The sequence below is a fragment of the Monodon monoceros genome, unplaced genomic scaffold (genome assembly GCF_005190385.1).
Source record: "Monodon monoceros isolate NGI ecotype Baffin Bay Population unplaced genomic scaffold, NGI_Narwhal_1 Super_Scaffold_18, whole genome shotgun sequence".
NCBI classification, from domain to species: Eukaryota; Metazoa; Chordata; class Mammalia; order Artiodactyla; family Monodontidae; genus Monodon; species Monodon monoceros.
In genome coordinates, this window is record NW_021703774.1 from 70,423,568 (window position 1) to 70,447,436 (window position 23,869).

At 48.0% G+C, this 23,869-nt stretch overlaps 1 protein-coding gene across 3 annotated transcripts; it reads left to right on the forward strand.

Annotated features, from left to right (window-relative positions):
- Window positions 1–306: 306 nt before the first annotated feature.
- Window positions 307–22,829, forward strand: ADAR (adenosine deaminase RNA specific). 3 transcript variants are annotated; one of them, XM_029228022.1, is made up of 15 exons: window positions 307–498; window positions 4,210–5,639; window positions 7,493–7,676; window positions 8,161–8,309; window positions 8,893–9,037; window positions 9,168–9,358; window positions 14,824–15,049; window positions 15,313–15,484; window positions 15,794–15,887; window positions 16,511–16,633; window positions 16,926–17,059; window positions 18,597–18,779; window positions 19,272–19,384; window positions 19,728–19,855; window positions 20,037–22,829. In XM_029228022.1, the coding sequence occupies exons 1-15, from the start codon at window positions 484–486 to the stop codon at window positions 20,272–20,274; spliced, it is 3,525 nt and encodes a 1,174-aa protein (XP_029083855.1). In that variant the 5' UTR covers window positions 307–483; the 3' UTR covers window positions 20,275–22,829. The 3 variants fall into 3 exon arrangements, with proteins under 3 accessions (XP_029083855.1, XP_029083857.1, XP_029083856.1); XM_029228024.1 differs by having other exon boundaries at window positions 14,824–14,971; XM_029228023.1 differs by having other exon boundaries at window positions 8,161–8,237.
- Window positions 22,830–23,869: the final 1,040 nt, after the last annotated feature.

Genomic DNA, 23,869 nt, shown 5'->3' on the forward strand with positions numbered 1-23,869 from the left:
GACACGAGGTCACGTTAGTGTGGACCTGGGAGTAAGAGGACAGAACCTCAGGCTGTTTCTCCAGCGCTAGGCCTCGCAGGGTGGCTTTGTTCTCCGTTTGCTTTGTCCCATGTATTCCTGAGAAGGCCATGAGGGGAATAAAGAGCTCAGTTTTTATAGCTGTTTTCCTAAAAAAGAGTATCTTGCCCAGTTCTCATGCAAGGAAGGGATTAAACTTGTTACCCGCGTGAAACCAGATGGCTCACGCTAGCTTTGCCCAAGCCCCGCCCCTCGGCCAAACTTTCCAAAGAGGGAGGTCCTTCTGAAGAAACGAAAGTGAAATTGAACCGGAGCCATTTCACAACCCTGCTCCCCGCCTGCCTGGGCTTGTCGTAATTCCAGAGGCGCCTCTTGTGACTTGGAGGCCGACGACTCGCGTTGGGAAGGGTCCCCCCTCGGGGAGGGTCACGGCGAGCGGACACCAGGACATGCCTCGGGCGCGCCATGGACCCGAGGCAGGTAAGCCGATGGGGTCAGAGCCCAGAGCGGGCCACCTGCAACTTGCTCGCCCTGGCTCATCGTATACCTCCCTACGCTCCTGTTTTCATGCATGACATATGCGCGTTGTGTGTGTGTGTGTGTGTGTGTGTGTGTGAGAGAGAGTGTGTGTGTATGTGTTTTCTTGCGAAACAAAATTTATGTTCTAGGAATTTAGGAATTTGTATCTTGCTAATTAACTGTGTCAAGCAAGGCGTGGAAGAGGGTTTGTGGGGAAATTGCACTCCCCTCCCCCCTTCTGAGGAACAAGGCCTGAGCCCAGGTCAAGACAGTTCCCCTCTGCTTTTCTGCTAGGACCCCACGGCTGCCCACGCCTCCTTTAGCCCCACTTGGACAACATGCTTTACTTTTAGCGTCTCTGCTCCTTCTTAACCTGTAGGGGAAAGTTTATAGTGGCTTTATTCGTTATCTCCAAAAACTGGTATATCAATATAATGGAAAACTGGTCGGCAAAAAAGGGCAGGAACTATTGCTATATGCATCAACATGGACGAATTTCAGATTCATGATGCTAAGCAAAAGAAGCTGGACTCAAAAGACTGCATATACTGTATGAATCCATTTAGATGACATTCTGGAAAAAGCAAAGCTAGAGAGACAGAAGACAGATCAGTGGTTGACAGGGGCTGTGTGTGGGGAAAGGAATTGATTGCAAAGTGCGTGAGAAAACGTTTTTGGGAAATGGGAATGTTCTACATCTTGATCTGAGGGGTAGTTATAAGGCTGTGTGTGCTTTGACTCTATATGGTCAAAACTCACAGAATTATACACTAAACAGAATACATTTTACTATATGTAAATATACCTCGATTTTAAATATATATAAAGTATATGTACACAAGTACATATATATGTGTGTGGTATGTATACATACATATGTGTGTGCATGTGTATATATATTTTTCCCTTCTTTAAAAGGATTAGGGACACCTGACTTACAGGAAAAGCATTTCTTTATGCAAACCAATATATTACCCTTTGGAACCCATTTGGTAGAGGTGGGGGGCTTGTCTCTTAATCCTAAATATATGAGAATAGATTAAAGTGAAATTTTGCAGAGCAGTGAATGTTAAGTGGCTTGTTACATAGTTTGTATAGTACATAGGCATGAAGTTGGGTGAGTGGAGATGTTGAGGGATTTAGGAATGATCACCATGGAGGTTGGTTTCTCACTTTCTTGGCTCTCACCTGCCATTCAGTGGCTCTCCTCCAAATGGCTGTTCTCAAGTGGTGGTTTGGCTTGGTTTCGCTTTTAGGAGATTTTAGGGTGTATAAAGAAAAAATTAATAATCTCCCTCTAATTTTTCCCTAAAATAACTATTGTTAACAAATTCGTGTATCCTTTTGAGTCCTGTGAACCAGGCACCCACTGTCTGTATTCACATATACCTCAGCCCCAGGTCGGGGTAGGGGGGTTGTGTGCAGCAAGAGAAGAAGAAAAGAGATGGAATACGTGTCTAGCAATGTCTTGTTCATGCAGACATTGGTTCAGGATCAGCTTTGTTCCAGGTGCTGCCTTAGGTGCTAGGGATGCAAAGATAGCTGAAGTGTAGTCCTTGTCCCCCAGGGGCTTACTGTCGAGTTGACTGCAGCCCCCCATCAATACTACATGGGGAATATTAATAGTGGAGAGCTGAGAATAATTTCTAGGGTACCTAATATTTGTTAATCACCTTTCAGACACACTACAATCTATATGTGCCATTAAAAAAAATCAGTAGCTATGATAAAAGGTAAAGTAAGTGGTGTAACCGGTGCTGGATGGGAGTTCAAGGAGAGGAAACTCTCATGGGGGCGGCGGGGGGTGGGGGGGAGTCGGAAGTCTCCTGAAGAAGGTGGCAGTTAGAGAGATCTGTAGTGAGTTGTCATAGGTGGCAGTAAGGGGAAAAGCAGGCACGTTGCACTGGAATGTAGAGGGATGGAAAGATGAGAGGCACTTGTGGTAGCCCATGTGAGAGGTAATGAGGGTCTAGAACTGGAAAAAGACATGTTTAAGAGAAAAGATAGAGGTGGTAGACAAGATAGGACTTTGGCACCTACCTGATGAGGTGTGAGAGATGAGGGAGGGAGGGAGGAAGGCAGGCAGGCAGGCAGAAAAGATGATCAGGTTTCCAGCCTTAATAACTCAGAGGAGAATGCTGCCATTAACAGTAATAAGAACAGCGGGAGAAGGGGCTGGATTGAGGGAAAAGATTAATTTAGTTCAGAATGCGTGGCGTTTGAGGTAATGGCAGGATATCTAAGGGGACAGACATCGTCTAGGCATTTGAAAATTCAGGTCTTAAGCTTCAGCACAGGTGGTAGCCAAGCCATTGGAGGAGAATTTTTAAAGAAGAGAGCTCAATCCACATTGAGTCAGCGCACGTTTGTTGTACTGAATTGACCACCAAACGTGTGAGAACCTAACAGAAGTTCAAGAGCAGGAATTTAGCGTGGTGAGGCGGTATCCTCCTCCAGCACCATTTGGAACCTTTGGAACAGAAAAAGGGGACAGGAGGCCTTGGGTGGTGAAGGGAACTGACCATGAGATCCAGGCTGAATGAGGAGGTGTGTGAAGCCAGAATGGAGACAAACCAGGAGTGGCTGACCTGCAGCTACAGGGGTGGAGGTAGAAACACAGAGAAGTTGTTGGCTGAGAAGAGCAAGAGTCTGCAAACTGCGGCCTGCGGGCCAAGTGCAGCCTTCCCCTTGGTTTTGTAAAAGGAAGTTTTACATTTTGCCTGTAGCTGCTTTTGTGCTACAGTTGAATGCCCCTCCGGCCCTTTACAGAAAAAGTTCACTGACCTTGGAAAAGTTTCAGGGTTTGAGGTTTGATAGTGGCCCGGCTCAAGTAACAGTGAGATTGAATGAGGAGCCGCACAAGCCACTTGTGTGGCTGAAAGGTGGAGGTGGCCATCATTGGAGCCGCACTAAGGAGATTTGCAGTGAGCATGCTGTGAGCTTGACCAGCAAGAGTGCTAAAATCCGCTCATTGTGACGGGGCGCAGGGGTTGGGGAGTAGAAGGCTGAAGTTATTGAAGAAAGGGACGCAGCTGCCTGCAGGTCCCTGTAGCCTTCAGGAGAATCAGACAAGGGGAATGTGAGCATGAGGAATCATTGTTCCTAGATATGCAAGCCCTGGGGACGGGCAGCAGGGTATTTACTGACACCCCCAGGGTCCCTTTTGTCCTTAGAAAAAAGACACATGGTTCTCGTCCTTCAGTGTGGTGCCCAGGCTTGGAAGGGACACTGGGCACTTCTACCCAAACCACCAGGCTCCCCTGGCTGTGCAGAGTTGGCAGCGTCTCTTCCTGGATACCTCGGCCCTAGCCTCCCACACCCCTTTAGCTACTCCCCAATAGCCACTTCCACAGCGTGTCTTTAGAACCCGGTTCTGTAGGCCACAAGCTACACCATCTTCTCTCAGACCGCCGCCCGTTTACCAGAACGGCGAGCACTGTGACTCTACACGTCTTGCTTCCTGCTCTTCCATCTCTTCCCACTGTCGGGTCCACAGGTAGTACTTATGAGGTGGGCGGGCCACCCTAGCTAGGTCACAGGCCCACGTCTCACTTGCCTTCTCAGCTTATTAGGAATCAGGTGCAGCCCTCACACCCACCCCAGGCAGCGGGGAGGGACAGGCTCGCCGCTGCAGTCCCAATTCACTTTCTTTTCCATCTTCTTGTTCTGCAGGGGTGTTCCCTCAACAGATACCAAACCCATCCCATTCAAGGCTATGAGCACAGCAAGCTCAGACACCAGCAGCCGGGGCTGGGATCTTATCCTAATAGTTTCCGGCTCCAGCAAATAGAGTTTCTCAAGGGGCAACTCCCAGAAGCACCCCTAATTGGAAAGCAGGCACCATCACTGCCACTGTTCCTTCCTGGACTCGGGCCAAGGTTTCCAGGACCACCTGCCAGAGGCGGGTACCTTCAGATCCCGGGTGTCCCCAGGGGCGTGCCTCTCAGAAGTCAGGTGCTCCCAGGAGGGTTCCAGCATCCTACCCCACGTGGCTGGGTTCAGCCATGGAGAGGTGTTGATACGCTCTCCTCACGTTTCCGGGAACTGACTATCAGCCAGGATCAGGAACAAAGGATCTTAGAGCTCTTGGAGGAGCTTGGGGAAAGGAAGGCCACCACAGCACTTGATCTGGCCAGGAAACTCCAAGCCCAAAAGAAGGAAATCAATCGAGTTTTATACTCTCTGGCAAAGAAGGGTAAGCTGCATCGGGAGGCAGGAACGCCCCCTTTGTGGAGACTTTCAGTTCCGGTTCAGGCTTGGAACCAGCCCAGCCAAGTAGCAAGAGCAGACAGTCATAGCCAGGGAGCTCCAAGCTCAGACTTCAGTTTGGAAACTGAAGACAGAAGCCTCACATCTGGCTTGGAAGATCCTCCTGAGCCTCTCGACATGGCTGAGATCAAGGAAAAGATCTGCGATTACCTGTTTAATGTGTCCAACTCCTCTGCCCTGAATTTGGCTAAAAACATTGGCTTCACCAGGGCCCGAGATGTGACTGCCGTGCTGATTGACTTGGAAAGGCAGGGGGACGTCTACAGGCAAGGGACGACCCCTCCCATATGGCATTTGACCGATAAGAAGCGGGAGAGGATACAGATCAAGAGAAACACGAACAACGTTCCGGAAACCACTCAAGCTGCTATCCAGGAGACCAGAAAAATCGCAGAGCTCCCCACCTGCAACTTACCTGCGTCAGATGCCTCAAACAGCATGGACACCACAGAAAAAGTGGAGAATGGGCAGGAACCCGTCGTAAAGTTAGAAACTAGGCAAGAGGTCACACCAGAACCAATAAAACTGAAACCACCTGTTCATGACAATGGCCCCTCCAAAACAGGGTATGTTGACTTTGAAAATGGCCAGTGGGCCACAGATGACATCCCGGATGACTTGAATAGTATCCACGCGGCACCAGGTGAGTTTCGAGCCATCATGGAGATGCCCTCCTTCTACAGTCATGGCTTACCACGGTGTTCACCCTACAAGAAACTGACAGAGTGCCAGCTGAAGAACCCCATCAGCGGCCTGTTAGAATATGCTCAGTTCGCTAGTCAGACCTGTGAGTTCAACCTGATAGAGCAGAGTGGACCACCCCATGAACCTCGGTAAGAGACCACCCAGGATTTGTGCCTAAGGTTGGGGTCAGGCACTCTTGCTCCTGATGGAGTCTCTGCTGACTCGTGAGCAGTGCCAGTTGGTAGCCCCTGTCTTTTCCCTCTTTTTTCCTGCCTGTGGGCTGAATCACCCTTGTCTGGCCCTTCCTCCACATCTTGAGCAGGGAATGTAGACCTCGGCCCAGCCAAAATCTTGGCTGAGCAAGGGGGAGGTTGGCAGCCTTGGCTAAAACGAAGCTTCTTTGGAGATGATTAGCTGTCATGCATCAGTGTTATGCCCGCCTCCTAAGGCCGGAGGTAATGAAGACTTGACGCCCTTCCCGCTCCCTTCCATGTGCCGTCCTCCCTCCCCCCGAGCTGAGTCCCCAGGGGGTGCAGGAACAGGTGGGTAGCGGCAGTCTGCACACAGAGAGTAAGGGTGGGTTGTGCTGCTAAGTAGCAGCGGGTCCAAACTGCACCTCCCCACCCCCTCCTCAGCTCCCGTAGGGAAAGGATGCTGTAGAGTGCACGGCTGCCTGCCTGTTGAAGGTGGTGGTCCTAATTTTACACACCGCCTCTGCACAGATGGGTGGGCTAGCACTTGCTGCTGCTCCTAAGCTGTGAAATCAGAAATTACCTCACTCAGACAGCTGGCCCGGCCCTGCACCATAGGCTCTTCCAAGCCAGCGGACAGATTGAGGAAGACAGGTGGGCCCAGGAGCTGCTGCAGGGCCTAGCGGAGAGCTGAAACCACTGCAGCTGAGTGACCGCACGCCAGTGAGGCCAGCACAGAATCCCACTAACCCTTACATTAACCGTAGCCTGGTGTCTGAGGGTAAAGGATTCCCGGCGGTGACCCTTCCTCCTTATTCTGTCTTCATGACACTGAGATGGCATTGCAGGAGAGCTGTTAAGAAGAGGGGGTGCGTCTGTCCAGAAGCTGACAGGGCCAGGACTGGTGTGCTTCTGTCTGGGGTAGAGACTGGATGGCTGTCATTCTCTTTCTTCTCCCACCATCCCCCTTCCCAGAGTTGGGGAACAGCAGTGGGTTTTGTGGTTAACCTTTCTTTGGACTCCAGCTATAAGAAACATTGATGCCATGCTCAAATATTTCAGAAGACCCAGGAAATAAGAAATTTGACCTACTTTTCTAAATGAAATCCCAGATTGAGCAAAGAGCTGAACAAATATGAAAGCTTGAACAGAGGCTGTCTAAGCTAAGTCCAGGGGCCTAGAACAAATGCTTTTTGGTTCTCTGCATAACAAGGGGAAATTCCTTTCATCTCAGGCATCAGACAAATAGAGCTGTAGGATGACTCAAAAAAAACCATGAGAGTGGTGTATCTCTGAGGGTAGGTTGGGGACGAAAATAGGCCCCCAAAAGGGGCAGGTATCTGATCCCTGTAGGTGTCTGGGGAGTGTGAGACTGCACTGTAAGAAGCCTTCGCTTTCCTCAGGAGCTGCCCTTGAGGTGGCCAAGTCTACCACCATTGCTTTAGGGTAAAGGCTCTTTGGTTGCTAACAAGACTGTAGTGGTGATTTTATAGCTCATCATTTTTTGTACAGACTTGATCTTAATTCATTGCTAAAAGATAGTGGGTTTCCCTTGAGCTAGTTTCCTATCACCTGTGGCTATGTTTGCTCTAATGAGCTTGGAGAGAGAGTCACTGGCTGCTTTGTTTCCAAAAAAATAGGAACAGGCTGAGCCTCCAAAGGGACAGGAGTCCCTTGGCCTATCCTCCATCTCCTTCACAAGTCAACAAGCCCCTTAGTGTAGCAGGAAATTCCAGGGTGAAGATCTCTTTGGAGAGGGCAGAAGGGATGGCCTAGACTAGTGTTCACACATCTAATCACTTTCCATCAAGATTTAAATTCCAAGTTGTCATCAGTGGCCGAGAGTTTCCCCCAGCTGAAGCTGGCAGCAAGAAAGTGGCCAAGCAGGATGCAGCTATGAAAGCCATGACAATTCTGCTTGAGGAAGCTAAAGCCAAAGACAGTGGAAGATCAGAAGAATCATACTACTGTTCCTCGGAGAAAGAATCAGAGAAGGTAGGTGTCCTGCCCTCTGGGAGGACATCAGTTCACTCTCCAAGTCTGTGAAGTATCAGAACCTCATGGGACCCTCTTGAAACAATCTCAGCCTACCCAACCCACTGTCTCAGAGTCAGCTTCCCACTCTCTCCTCTACCCTGCCTCACCAGCCCACCTTTCCTCTTCTCATACCCAGCTCCCCTTCTAGTGCCCCCTCCCAACCTAACTGGAATTGCAGATTTTCAGGGTTGAAAGAGACGTTAAAAATTATTGAATCCAGTCTCCTCTCTTGGCAGATAAGAAGTGAGACGAAGAACATTTAAATAACTACTGTTTCCTGCAAGGCCTAGAAAATCCCCACAACCCTCTTCCTTTAGAAAGCCAGCCCCAAACATGCAGTTGACCAAAAGAAATTCTCCCATCCCCATTCCCTCTGCTGTGATGGAATAGCCAGTGTTTTCTCAGTTTGTTTTTGTTTTTGTTTGTCTCTCATTTTCTCCAGACTGCAGAGTCCCAGACTACCACTCCTTCAGCAACATCCTTCCTTTCTGGGAAGAACCCCGTCACTACATTGCTTGAGTGTGTGCACAAGTTGGGGAGCTCCTGTGAATTCCGCCTCCTATCCAGAGAAGGCCCTGCCCATGACCCCAAGTACATCTCTTGTATCATGTATCTCTGCTGAGGTTTTCTCAAAAAAGAGAGAGATACATTTTCTTCTTTGCCTCCTCAGAGATGGCAGATTATTTCACTGAGCAATCACTCCTGTTTTCAATATGGAAAATGGGGGGCCTTGAGAGCATGGTTGCTGCTTGTGGAGCAGAGAATCTGGGATTAGGTGTTCAAAGGGCAAAGCAGGGACCAAGCACAAGGGAGATACACGGCTTGGAGGTTACTGGTGGTGGGACTAAAAGGTGCAAGACCTGGGTGTACCTGAGAAGCTCTCTGCTCTGAGGCTCTGCAGACTTACATGTTCAAGAGAAGGGTTCCTGGAGGAGGTGAAATTAGGTTGATGCTTAAAAATGTTGAATAGGGGTGAGCCAGGCTAAGAGAGACTGGGGGCAGGAGGAGGGTGAAAGGCACCGGCTCTTCAAGGCAGAAGTGACTGCGTGAGCCAAGGCACAGAGGCGATGTGTGCAAGGCAATTTACAAGTCGTGAAGGATGACAACCTGACAAAGGCTAGGTAAAGCTCTTCCATCAAAACCAGTTTAATCCTCTCCTTTCATCTCCTGTCAGGTTCCAGTACTGCGTTGCAATGGGAACCCATACTTTCCCCACTGCCAGTGCCCCCAGCAAGAAGGCGGCAAAGCAGATGGCTGCAGAGGAAGCCATGAAGGCCCTGCAAGGGGAGGCGACAGGCTCAACATCTTCTGATGACCAGGTGGGGCCGTTTTCCACTCAAAAGATACAGGTCATTTTTAGCAACTGCGCGGCTTAGGATTGCCCGTGAGTCCCTCAGAGTTTCCGTTAAGTGTTTATGATTCCTCTTTGTCTGGCTGATTCTCCTTCAGCCCGGAAGTATGAACACGGAATCATTTGATAACTTGGAATCGGTGATGCCCAGCAAGGTCAGGAGGATTAGCGAGCTCGTCAGATACCTGAACACCAACCCCGTGGGCGGCCTGTTGGAGTACGCCCGCTCCCATGGCTTTGCTGCTGAGTTCAAGTTGGTCGACCAGTCCGGACCTCCTCATGAGCCCAAGTGAGTGTTCCTGTCCTGGCTACAGCCGTGTGTCACAGAGTGGGGACAGCTTATAACCCAGGGAAAGAAAGGATGTGCATTAGCTGCGAATGACAGGAGGAGGGGCATGTTCAGGGAGCCCTGTCCCCAGGGCCTCCGAGAAGACACTAGATCAGCCATCTTGAGAAGACAGCCACTCTTCCAGTGAGCATGAGCCTTCTAAATTTTTTTAAACTAATTTTAATTTTTATATGTACATAGGAAATCATTCAAGCTGATTGAAAAAATGTGCAACAAAAAGTCTCATTTCTGTCTCAGACTTCTAGTTTCCCTCACCAGATTCATACACTATTACCAGTCTCTTGAGTCCTTCTAGAAATTTCCATGTACATATTAGCACGTTTTCCTTTCTCTTTTTTATTTATGTTTTATTTATTTATTTATTTTTGGCTGTGTTGGGTCTTCATTGCTGTGCATGGGCTTTCTCTAGTTGTGGTGAGCGGGGGCTACTCTTCATTGTGGTGCGTGGGCTTCTCATTGTTGTGGCTTCTCTTGTTGCGGAGCACAGGCTCTAGGCCCACAGGTTTCAGTAGTTGTGGCACATGGGCTCAGTAGTTGTGGCTCGTAGGCTCTAGAGCACAGGCTCTGTAGTTGTGGCTCATGGGCTTAGTTGCTCCACGGCATGTGGGATCTTCCTGGACCAGGACTTGAACCCATGTCCCCTGCATTGGCAGGCGGATTCTTAACCACTGCACCACCAGGGAAGCCCTCTCTTTGCTTTTTAAAGTAAGTATATATCATAATCTTCTGTTCTACCCCTTGACTCCTTTACTTACCAGTGTGTCTTAGAGGTCATTACAAATAAGCATGTATATATCTACCACATAATGCTTCATTGAATAGATACTTACAATTTTTAAATTGCTTTATCAAACAAGAGATGTAAAAGGTCTTCTTAAAATGGACACCCAGGGCTTCCCTGGTGGCGCAGTGGTTGAGAGTTTGCCTGCCGATGCAGGGGACACGGGTTCGTGCCCCGGTCCAGGAAGATCCCACATGCCGCGGAGCGGCTGGGCCCGTGAGCCATGGCCGCTGAGCCTGCGCGTCTGGAGCCTGTGCTCCGCAACGGGAGAGGCCACAACGGTGAGAGGCCCGCGTACCGCAAAAAAAAAAAAAAAAAAATGGACACCCAGCTACTTACCACCTAGTTTAAGAAGGAAAATGTTGTTATTTCTGTTTGAAGCCCCACCATGTGTAATTATTTAACTAACTTCGGGTGACATTCAGGTTGGTTTTGGTCTTACTCTTAGAATCACTCCTGCAGTGAATACCCTTGTACTATATGTCTTTGCTTACATGTACGAACTTGTCTATAGTATAAATTTTCAGGAGTGGAATTTCTGGGCCATGAGTTGTGTACATTGGTTTTTAAGGGTTTTTTTTAATAGGTAATAGATTATGCAAAATAAAAAATATTATTCAAAAATAAAAATATAAAAAGCTCATTCTCACTTTGACCCAGCTCTTACACACACACACAGACACACACACACACACACACACACACACACACCATGTAGTAACTTTACATTATTATACATCCTTCCAGAGTATCTTTATATAAATACAAGCAATTATATTCCCCCCTTTTGTTACACAGAAATACATATATGCATTGATTTCTAGCTTGCTTTTTACACGTAAAAGTATTATCTTACAAAATTTTTCATGTAACTTTATATTCTTTCTATATAACTACAAAGTATAGGGTTCCAGTGTACGGCGTTTATCATGATTTATTTAACCAGTCCCTACTGATGAATACTTGAATTGTTTCCAGACTTTTGGTATTATACATAAGGCTTCAATGAATAACATGTATATGTGCATTTAAAATTTTGGTAAATTTTGCCAAACTTTCTTCCAGTGAAATTGTACCAGTTTCTGCTTCCACCAACGATGTATAAAGAATCTCTTCCTCTACACCATGAGCATTCTAAAATGCGAAAAGTAGTATCTCAATGTAGTGCAAAGACTAGTCTACATTAAGATATTTATTATTATTATTATTTACCATATTAATAGGTCAAAGGAGAAACACCACATGATCATCTCCAGAGATTCCAAAAAGGTGTGCAGTAAAATTCAGCATCCATTCAGATTAAGAAACCAAGCTGTTAAGAAAATAGAAATTATTGAATACATCCTTCACATGATAAAAATACAAGTCTGAAGTCCAAAGTCAGCAGCTTACTTATTACTGTTCCCATTCAAGTCAGGAGGAAGATGTGGATGCCACTGTCATCGTCATTTAATACCATTCTGGAATTACCAGCTAATGCAGTCAGTTTAGAGAAAGAAGTAAGTGTAAGGAGAGGAAAGGGGAGGCAAAGTTACCATTATTTGCAGATGATATGATGGTATGCCTGGAATATTCATGAGGAAACTGAAGAAATGTTAGAGACAAAGGAGAATTTAGGAGAGCGGGGGACTACAAAGTGATGTATAAGAGTCAAGAACTTGTCTGTATACAGTAATAAGCAGTTAGAAAACGTAGTAGAGAATACCCTATTTGCAACATCAACTAAAAAGATAAGTGACCCAGGCACATTCCTAATAGGGAATATGTAGGCTCCCCATTAAGTAAAATGCCAGAAATCTGGGGACCATCTCCCCTATCCCCTTCACCCCCTTCAGCCAAACCATCCTTAAGTTCTGCTTGTTGAACCTACAATTTCTGTCCCAGATCCCTTCCTCCTCTTTCCGCCTCCAGTGTCAGCACTCTCAGGTAAGCCACTGTCTTCTCTCCCCTAAACCAGGCAGTAGTCTCCCGGTCTCCCTACTTTATTCATGCAACAGATATTTATAGAGGACATTGTATTTGTTAGAACAGGAGTCAGACATCAATCAATAATCATGTAAGAAATGAAAGATCTCATACTTGATATGTATTATAAGGAGCTTGAGTTGCAGGATGCGGTGAGAATCTACATAGCATGACTTGACTCAGTAAGAAGAGGGGAGAGGGCTTCCCTGAGAAGTGGAGCCTAAGCTGAGATCTTAGGGATGATCAAGAGAGAGGGAGGGTTCTAGGCAAAGGAGATAGTACCCCCAAGTCCACAGAGCTGGTAAAGAGCTGCAGGAAGGCCAGTATGGGTGGAGCAGAGAGCACAGTAGAGGCCTGATGCTAGATGAGACTGGAGGGTCGACCTTGTGGGTGGGCCATGTTATGCTCCAGCCACACAAGCACTGGAGAGCCATTGAAGGGTTTTAAGTAAGGGAGTGTCACTTGCCCCCCACCCCCACTTTTGTCCTCTTCCTGGCTTTTTTTTTTTTTTTTGGCCGTGCCATGCGGCATGTGGGATCTTAGTTCCCCAACCAGGGGTCAAACCTGTGGCCCCTGCATTGGGAGCTCAGAGTCTTAACCACTGGAGCCCCAGGGAAGCCCCTGGCATTTTTCCTACTATTTTTTTGTACTACATTTTCTCTTCTACTCTAAGAAAATCATTTCAGACCTTTGCCTCTTTCTTCAAATTTCCACAAAACCCCTCTTTCTCACTCTGATGACCTTACTTCACACTTAATTGAGAAATTAGCAATAACCAAATGACAAACACCTTACCTTCCCATCACCAAATCCACCTTCCTACTTCATCTGTACATTACATCTGTACCAGTATGCAGGAAGCATCCTTCCTCCCATTCCTTTGCCCTGGATCCCTTCCCTCTCGTCCTCTCCTTCAGTTATCTCCCTCTCTCCATCGGTTGCTCCCTCTGTTGGATCATTCCCATCAGCCTACAAACGTGCCCGTGCCCATCTTCTAAAAACCTTCCATTGACCCCACATCTCCCTCCAGGTACCACCTCATCTCTCTGTTCCCCTCACAGCCAAACCTCTCAAAAGAATTGTTTGTAGTCAATGTCTTCGTTGTCTTCACTTCCTTAATTCATTCCAATTGGGCTCTTGTCTCCAGCATTCCACTAAAAAGGCTAACCACTTGCCATATGTGGTTACTGAGCACTTGAAAAGCGGCTGTGTGACTGAGCAACTGAATTATTAGTTGTATTGAATTTTAATTAAAGTTAATAGCCTCGTGTGGCCAGTGGCTATCACATTGGACCATGCAGCTCTAATGGATTCTAGTTGCACAATTAACAAACTTTATTTTATATATATACATATGTATATATATTTGTATGTATGTGTATGGATATGTGGATATATGTGTATATCTTTGTGCATAAGAGTTCATACTCTTTTCAAACACATAGAACACTCATGAAATTCTCCTGGATCCCTCAGGTCAAGATCCTACGTGGTTTGGCCCCCATCCCCTCTCTTCAACATCTTTTCATGTCGCTGTCCTTTTGCTTCGCTGAACGTTAACCCACTGGCCTGCACAAGCCAGTCAGCACCATCAAAGAAAGAGGCAAAGGCATTCAGCTACTTAGGATAAGCAAGGGATAGTGAGAAGCTCAGTATGGCTGGACATAAAGATTGATTCCTTTCACTGCCTGAGCTGGTGGATAAATCTTGATACTGAAACCTTTGTTGTATGCAGTTGGATTATCCAAAGCTGGGTTCCCCAAAGCAGGTTAGGATCTGGTTAAAAGCTAGTATTCTTGAAACCTTGTCTGGTAGCTGCCCAGGCTGTTTTGCTCCATCATGTTCTGATGTGTTTGTGGAGATCCCCAGCCAGGAAGGGAGGGGAACTGCAGGGCCCCTCAGCAGCACTGCCTGCCTCCCTGCTCCGCCAGTGCCCAGGGTACACTCCACTCCCCTTAGCCATCACAAGGCCTCCAGGAATCGAAAAGTAACTCCTCATAAAGGTGTGGTTCCCTGAGCTAAGGCTGACCTTGACTCTGACTTCTCCAGGTTAAGTCCTTTTGAGCTAATCAGGAAATGAATGAAGAAATGGAGTCAGGTACTTAAAAAATCAGACAGAGCATTTAAAAAGTGATGCAAGCAGGGAGAAAGTTATTCCCTTCTCATTTTTGCTTTAGTTAAGAAGAAAGTCCACATGTGGTGTTAGTATTTCTTTAAACCCTCCCTAATACTTGCTAAACTATGATAAAAGACAGGCCTAGAGCCTTTACAAGCAATAGAGTCTTGTCAGAATTTAAAACATGATTTTTATCATAGTCAGTTTTACAGCCACCTTCAGTTCATGGCAAGTGATACTCATTTTCCATTTACAGTAGTGATATGAAGTGTCCTTTTAAAACGTGTTTACATTTTAAAAGAGTCAACTTAGAGAAAAATATTAAGTAAGTAATACTCCAGGTGATATCTGGATCTAGCGGAAATCACACTGTGATTCATGAATATCCGAAGTCTGGGAAATGCTGCCTTAGGAACAGAGCTGTCAAGAGTGATGGGGCCACGTGTTGGCAAGACTGGCCGCATCTTGAGCGAAACCAGCCCTTTTCTGGAGCAGCTGTCGGGGTAAGGTGCTTGTCTTTATTCCCTGCTTCTCATCCCCAAGGTTCGTTTACCAAGCAAAAGTTGGGGGTCGCTGGTTCCCAGCCGTCTGCGCACACAGCAAGAAGCAAGGCAAGCAGGAAGCAGCAGATGCGGCCCTCCGCGTCTTGATTGGGGAGGACGAGAAGGCAGAGCGCATGGGTTTCACAGAGGTAACCCCAGTGACAGGGGCCAGTCTCAGAAGAACTATGCTCCTCCTCTCAAGGTCCCCAGAAGCACAGCCAAAGACAGTTAAGACGTCTACTTTTGGTGCTATATTTTTTGGGGGTCCTGCTAACTCCTGTCTGGGTGGAGTCAGCTCTTAACTTGCTATCATGTGAACTATTCCTCGGCTTTAATATTAGCCTCAGTAGAACCTAGAACTGGGACACTAGACGTGAGAGGGGGAAAGATGACCCACCAGTCCAGTAGAACTCGACCTCCCTGCCCACTCTGAAACATGGTGGACATAGACGAGGCTCGGTGGCCCTGACATGGCCTCCTGTCCCCACAGCTTCCTCTCACAGGCAGCACCTTCCACGACCAGATAGCCATGCTGAGCCACCGGTGCTTCAATGCTCTCACCAACAGTTTCCAGCCCTCCTTGCTTGGCCGCAAGATCCTGGCTGCCATCATCATGAAGAAAGACTCTGAAGACCTGGGTGTCGTGGTCAGCTTGGGGACAGGTAAGTGGGCTCTGAAATGTGTCCCAGCTCTCCACCCCCCGCAGTGACTGGAAGCACCTCCTCATTCTCTCCTGGGGTCCTGTATGGGTGAATTTAAGGCAGAGAGAAGACTCTCCTTGTATTTCATTTTAGCTACAGTTAATTCAGAGCAGGGAATGAATTCTCAGTTCCTAGTGAAAAGAATACAGGAGTCAGGATCTGATCAGTTGAGGCTGTTTCTGCCTTCAAGCTTTAAGAACAAACAGCCTCTACTCTATCCATCATCGTTTTCCTTTGGAAATTTCACATTTGCTTTAACTGCCTTCCCAGGGAATCGCTGTGTGAAAGGAGATTCTCTAAGCCTAAAGGGAGAAACCGTCAATGACTGCCACGCAGAGATCATCTCCCGGAGAGGCTTCATCAGGTGAGTGAGATCGCAGGGCGTGGCGGCTCTGACACCCCCCTGACGGGCAGGTCCTCGACCCTGCAGTGTCAGCCTTTGCCTCACCTGTCCATTTGAACCTGTCTTACGGGATCAGTCCCTTCTGTGACCCGGCTGCGTGCCCCTACTCAGCCTGCTGTTGAAGAGCTCTTTTTCTGCCAACTCTGCTTCAAGCCCTTTTTTAAAAGCACATAATGACTTCTTGATCTTCAGTGCTGTAGGGATGAGGAAGCCTTCCATCTCCATTTGAGGACCTACAAACAAACCCATTGCCCTGCCAGCTTTCCCCTCCAGTTCACTTTTTCTTTAATTTATGAAGGGAGAGAAGCAACAGCCTCCTATAGTCCTTGAATCAGTTTGTTCCGCCCTAGAATCCCTGCAGCTGCCAGAGCGAGAAGCTCTTGGCAGAAATGGAACTGACCTGAAAGGCTAACTTAGCTTTAAGAAATGCTGAGGTCTCCCATGGAGAATTTCCCACCAACTCTTCCAACCTGAGAAACCCTGAAAGGTCTGCACTGTTAAGCCTTGTCCTTGCTTGGGATCAGATTATAGAAGCAACTGCTGTTTCCAGAATCAGTCTTCTTAACCAGACTTTCTTCTTGTAGGTTTCTCTACAGCGAGCTAATGAAGTACAACCCCCAGACTGCGAAGGATAGTATATTTGAGCCTGCTAAGGGAGGAGAAAAACTCCAAATAAAAAAGACCGTGTCGTTCCATCTCTATATCAGGTCTGTACAGTCTCTGTTGCCACTAGAGCCAGCCCTGCCAGGCTTCCAGAGCTGGGTGTCTGAATGCTCTCCTGGTCCGTAAATCAGAGCTTGTTCGATGGGCCACACTTGGCTTTGTGTTTGAGGTCCACACCTCAGTGTGGAGTGACTCACATGCGCTTCTGCCCACTCCAGCAGCCCGTAGTAGGCTTCAGAAGCCTACTTTCTCCCACATCGAGCTCTTCTTGAGCCCCAGGAAACTGAAGAGATATATCTGCACAGGTGGGTTTTAACAGATGCCCCTGTGTTGCAGCACGGCCCCATGTGGCGATGGTGCCCTCTTTGACAAGTCCTGCAGTGACCGTGCTGTGGAGAGCACAGACTCCCGCCACTACCCTGTTTTTGAGAATCCCAAACAAGGCAAGCTCCGCACCAAGGTAGAGAACGGTGAGTGACACGTCCTCCCTCTCCCACCAGAAAGCTCTGCGAAGCCCCAGGCCCGTCCCAGAGCCAGGGCACGGCTGCCAAGTTTTTGCCATTAGTTGCTGAGGTACCAGGGTCTTGTTTCCAGGGAGAGGCAAGATGTAGGTCAGAGAAGATCTGTAGGAAGATCAAGATTCCATTTTGAATTAGGTAGCTGGGGAGATCTCCAAATCAAATAGGAGGCAGAAGTACCCACTTAGAGCTCAGAGGAGAGAAATGGCTGGAAATAAAAGTTTGGGAGTCATCCTCCTATGGTTGATCTTTATAGCCATGGAAATGGATGGGATCACCTCAGGGAAGTTTGGAGAAAATGGAAAGAAAATGATGCAGAACCAAGCCTGAGATGTTGACTGGAGGACGCCAAGTGCCCGGCTCCCCTCCTGACTAGTTGGCTGCTGGTTCTCCACCATGTCTGCCAGCTCCCGCTCCTCCACTGTCCTCTAATGTCTCCTACTGTCTCCTCACATCCGCTCCTGTTCCCTTCAGGCCATCCTTCTACAGTTATCAGAGTGACCCTCAAACGTAGATCATGTCACTTCCCTGCTCAGAACCCTAAAGTGTAAACACAGAGCTACCATATGACCCATCAACTCACTCCTAGGAACATCCCCAAGAGAAATGAAAACATATATCCACACAAAAACTAATACAGGAACGTTCATAGGAACATTGTTCGTAATAGCCCGAAAGTGGAGACAACCCCAGGGTCCATCAGCTGATGAATGGATAAACAAAATGAGTTCTGTCCATACAATGGGATGTTATTTGTCCATAAGAAGAAATGAAGTACTGACTTCTAACGGATAGGAGGTTTCTTTTGGGGGTGATGACATGTTCTAATATTGATTGTGGTGATGGTTGCACAACTCCGTGAATATACTAAAAATTATTGAAGTATGTGCTTTAAATGGGTGAATTATATCTCAGTGAAGCTCACTAAAAACAAAAAGCCCACCATCCTATAGTGGCTTCCCACCACACTTCACATAAAAGCAAAACGTGCCATTCACCTGTGCTTCAGCCACATTGGCTCTTTGTCAGCGCTCTCAACAACTAAACCGCCTGCTGCCTCAGGGCCTTTGCTTTTGCTCTTCTCTGTGTCTGAAACACTCTTTCTCAGCGGTTCCTTCTCCTCCTTCGTGTCTCAGCCCGCCTGACAGTCCTATCCCAGGAGGTTCCCCTGGCTGTCCTCCATCATAGCTCCCTCAGAACCATCTAGAATTCTTATGTGTGTTGACTTACGTGTTTAGCGTCTGCTCCGTTCCCTTTCTATCCCCTCACCCCCATAAACGTTCTAGGAAGGTAAGGATCTTATTTGGTTTTGCTCACCATTGTTTCCCAGCACCAAGCCTAGTGCCCAGCACATAGTAGGTGCTATGAAATAATATGAAGAACGAATGAGTGAGTAGCCTCTGGCCCGAGTCTAGGAAGCAGAAACACCACGCCAGGGAGGGGCTCGGTCCAAGGGCCCCTTCGGGTCTGACCCAAGTCTCCCATCCAGGAGAAGGCACAATCCCAGTGGAGTCCAGTGACATTGTGCCCACGTGGGACGGCATTCGGCTGGGGGAGAGACTCCGAACCATGTCCTGTAGTGACAAGATCCTGCGTTGGAATGTGCTCGGCCTGCAGGGGGCGCTGTTGACCCACTTCCTGCAGCCTGTGTATCTCAAATCCGTCACACTGGGTAAGGACCTGTCTTGAGAGCTGAAACTGGACTGTCATTTTGGTGCCCAAATCCCAGCAAACCGCATGCTTCGTTGCCAGGTGCTAACATGATGTCTCCCCTTTTCAAAGTGTGCTCGATGCAGTGGTTAGTGATTGATTCTGAGTGTCTGGTCTGCTGTGATGGGAAGATTGGTTTAGGCAGTGAGCCTAGGTAACGACATGCCAGCCAAGTCTTTTCAAGATGAGTTAAACACAGCAGCTTAAAACTGCAGTGTCTGAGTTTCCTTGCTCTCCTCAGCCCTTGGCCTTACCTGGAACCTTATGTATTGTGCTTAAATGTTTGATGATCCCTGTATATCCTGGGCAGCCACAGTTAGAAGGTGCTTCCTAAGTAGGGAGTTGATTCTCTGTCTTGACAACTCTGTCTGTACCCTCACACTCCCCACATGCCTCTGCCACTTCACAGCATTTGGTGCAAACACAGGTGTGTGTGTTTCTTTTTCGTACCCAGGTTACCTTTTCAGCCAAGGGCATCTGACCCGTGCCATTTGCTGTCGTGTGACAAGAGATGGGAGTGCGTTTGAGGATGGACTCCGACATCCCTTCATTGTCAACCACCCCAAGGTGCTATAACCTCATCCATTTTTCCCTTGACGTTTTCTCCTTTTCAAGTAATCCTATCAACAGAGCAAAAACGTACAGTGTGGGCAAGGGGAGCCTTAGTTCGTTTCCCCAGAACTTACCCTTTCCTCCTCTTGAATGCCAAGGGCTTTCCTTCTTTTAGTCTGGAATTCATTTGAATTGAGGTCGAGTTAGTACGTCTGAGTCTTAGCCAAACAGAATCCTAGATAAGGGGGAAAGATCATGACCCCACAACTCCCTCTTTCCTGTGAGTCTTGAGTCCCTGCTTCAGAAGCTTTTCCTTGAAAGGTTTCCATCTTTCTCCCACTGCTCCTGGAATTTCTAGGTTGGCCGAGTCAGTGTATACGATTCCAAGAGGCAATCCGGGAAGACCAAGGAGACAAGCGTCAACTGGTGTTTGGCTGACGGCTATGACCTAGAGATCCTAGATGGGACCAGAGGCACCGTGGATGGGTAAGGAGCTGGGAGAGCACAGCAAAAGCAGAGCCAGGCGTCCTGGCCTGAGCCCCAAGGGGGTGTCATGTTGCCAAACACCGGAGCTTAAAAGCTGCCACACGCACCCATGCCCCCCCTCCCCATCAGTGTCTCCACCTATTCCATCCCAGGTGAACAGTGAGTGCTTTCGTTTCTCCAGGCCACGGAATGAATTATCCCGGGTCTCCAAAAAGAACATTTTCCTTCTATTCAAGAAGCTCTGCTCCTTCCGGTACCGCAGGGATCTACTTAGACTCTCCTATGGTGAAGCCAAGAAAGCTGCCCGTGACTACGAGATAGCCAAGAACTACTTCAAAAAAAGTCTGAAGGACATGGGCTACGGGAACTGGATAAGCAAACCCCAGGAGGAAAAGAATTTTTACCTCTGCCCAGTGTAGTGTGATCCGGTGACTGATGGGTCAGGGTGTTTCACACTGGGGTGAGAGAGAGAGAGGTCGTAGCATTCCTCATCACATTGGTCAAGGGTTTTTGGTTTTTGGTTTCCTTTTTTTTTGTTTTTTGTTTTTAAATGGAACCACAATTGTTAACACTGAGAACTTTGGGTTCCTGTTTTTCCTGCTTTCTTTGGGATTACTAGGCCAGGTCTAGCCATCCCCCTTCTCTTTTCCCAAGCAGAGGGGTAGAAACCTAAGGGCAGAGAGAAGGGGTTGTTCCTTCTTTGCGCCCACTTCCTCTTCCTTCTTCGTTTTTTCCTGTTTCCGTCCCCTTTGTGTTTGCTACACTGACCTCTTGTGGTCTCAGTTAGGTTCCAGTCAACAGTGTGAATCATGCCAGGGACTGATGATTTCTCATTTGTGGATTCTGAGGCTCCTCTGCTTCCCCTCCTCCCCTTCTGAGATTCCTTCTTCATGATCATTAAGTTTTACCTTTTCCTCCAAGAGGGTAGAGAGGTGAACTTAAAGAATTTGGTGAAACGTTGATAAGGGCAGGAGTTTAAAACGACAGCCGGCTTGTTACCAGTGCCGAGCGTGACCAGAGTCTGCAGCTAATGCTCAGTGATCTTCCGACTGTGCACTTTAGCCGGCTCGGGAGGGGCCAAGAGGCAGGGAAGGCTGCTGCTTGGGAAGTGCATCCCTTCCGCAGGTGGCAGGGAAGGCTGGGACCAGCCAGACGGGGCTAAAGGAATTGCCCGAGCAATAGGGGACGTCTGCCCTGCAGGGGTGACACAGACCACTTCCTGGGGAAGCAGACATATCTTGGAATGTTGCCAAGCTCCCAGCTGTCCCTCCCAAAGCATTGCTAGGAATTTGTCCTACCAATGGGGGAAGTAGCACCACAGACCCCAACCAGCTGGTAGGAAAAAACCCAGGATAAATCCTAGAGGGTAAATCATCTCTGCTCAGATAATCAGGACCTAGCAGGAATAAGGGCAAAAAATCATGTTGGGTCAGATCACTGTTCCACCCAGCATGTTTCTTATGACAGTGACACCAAGGGAAGGTGATTAAGTCATGGGTAAATTGGGAGTTTTAAAAAGAATGCTGTAAATGTTGATTCCTAACAGCTACAGATAACCTGTAATTGCACAGATTTAAAAGTCAGATGTCATTTTCCATTGATTAACCAAGTGCTTTTGTTTCGCCTGATAGCTTCAGAAGGTTGGTTGTGGGCGGGCCACAGACCTGAGGTCTCCCTGCCTGCTAGGGAGTCTTTATAGGGTTGACATTCAACAGTAGTTCTAGGTGAAAGGGCAGGTTGTCCTAAAACTCTGTGAGATGGGACCCTTGGTCTACATCTCAAGGTACTGTGGACTCTTGTCAGAGCCTTCGACTCTCTGTGGGGTCTGGCTCTGGGCCTAAGCCAGCCAGACATGCTCAAGAAAAGTACAGAGGCCCTGCCCCCTTCAGGCCCGAGCCTGCCTCTTTCCTCTGGATGATTCCTCTATTGTATCTGTGAACATGCCGAGCCAGTGCCCTCAGACGATTTTCCATCCTCCCCCACACCCCGCAAGCTACTGACTAGTTAACCTCCTGTCTGTCCCACCTCTTCAGCGGTGGATACATCCGCATCCACACATTTATTCTTGTGGCTACCGTTCTCTCTGTACTTTTGACCAAAGTGAGAAAACATAAGTCTTTAAATATACTAAGGATATCTTTGCAGAACACCAAAGTGTCCCAAGGAACTAGGAGGGAAACCGTGCCTGTCTTCTCGGGTGGAAGGGGCCTGCCCCGCAGTCCTGTGAATCTCCTGATGGCACACAAAATCAGTCCTGCCCCAGGAGGCAGCTCATCTCCCTGGTTCTTCAGGCTAGAGGGTATCACCTACTGATTCCTTGGCATGTTCGGCCCCTGTGGACTGTCTTGGGCATTGGAATCTCCTGCAGAGCTCAGACTCGGCTGCCTCTTCTTTAACCGGGAGCACGGGCACTCTCAAAAGGTCAGAGCCCCTGCTTGCCCCAAGATCTTGTCTAGCGAACTTACAGTATTCAGCTTCTGTTGTAGGGAGAGAGCAAGGCTTCCCTGTACCCATGCATCTGCTGGAAACAAGCCTGTGTCAGGCCCTGCGCGGCCGTGCCCACCCCTGCCCCTCTGAGTCACGTGGGACAGAGGCAGAACTCCCACCTAGAGTGTTTTCTTCACTTTTTCGTCCAATCTTTGTTTTTAGTAAGCAAGATCTTTTTCTCTTTTTTTTAAATGATCTTTGTAGTTGATTTGTCTGAACTGTGGCTATTGTGCATTTTTTGAATAATCACTTGTAAAAACTGTCACTGCTTCAAGCTATTTCCTTTACTCATGTTGAAGGGATTTTGCTGGTTTTGGGGGTCTTGGTAGTAACTCCAAGAGCAGAGTGGGGAAGAGCCCAAGCGTAGACTTGGGTGCCACGATGGGTGCAGTCAGTTTTATGATTCCACTTTTATGTGTCCCTTGGTAAAAGTGACTAACAATATACATTCCTCGTAAATAAAAAAAAAGAAGAATCTGAATTGTTAGAAAACCTCAAGTCTTGGTTTCTTGGGGGGTGAGAAAGTGGGGACAGCGGGAGCCGTGGTCCTGGGATTTCTGGCAACAGCACCAGCTGCATCTGACACAGAACCTGAGGAGAGGGTCTCCCTCAGCCAACAGAGAGGAGCCATTTCAAAGGGGCTGCCTAGGAGGTGAGTTTGTGTCTGGTGTGTTGGAGTATATCAGACAACCTTTAATTACTTCCCCAGGTCCACAGCCCCCCTTCCCCATCAGATCCCACCATCAAATATCTTGTCCCCAGAGACTTGCTGTGCAAGATTTCAAGGCCCAGAGTAGGAAAGCGTCCCTTGAGACCACACCACAAATCACATACGCAACTCTGGCTCTCCTTGAGGGGTTTCTACAGCCTTCCACTCCCAGCTGTTTTGCCTGCGGGGAGGTGCAAGTTGCAGCCTGGACCAGAACGGGCTTGGCTGCAGTCATAGGAGACAGGCCATTTGCTTTTTACTTCATAGATGGCATCCAGAATATTTCTCCGTCTTGATTTCAAAGAGAATATGCACCACTTTCCAGATTGCAATTTAGTCCAGGATTTCTACAAGACTCTTCCTTGACCTTGTAAAAATACCATACCAGAGGACACGAAATATTTGACAGTGAGGCTTCCTAAGTCGCAGTGAAACCTCCCTCTTCATCCACAATACAGATGGAACAACTGAGGCCAGGAGGGCCAGCGACATGTTTGGGGGGCACATTAAATAAGGACCAGAACTCTGCATGGGTGTCGGTCACAGTCTGTTGAAATACAGTCCCTGGTGAGCTGGACAGTTTTGACAGTGAAGGACAGTGTCTCCGCCTACTGTGAGGTACCTGGAGCCTCGAGCATCTCTGTCCTCTCTGTTCCCAGGCATCTGGTCCCACCTGGAGGGAAATGTAGTATCCAGGCTTTGTAGAAAATGGACCGTTTCTTCCATACCTACAGTGAGTGCATGATGTAAGACTGTCCCCTCGCCACCCAGCTCTGGGTGGGCTGGGAAGCAAGGCTACCCCACGGGAGCACAAGAGG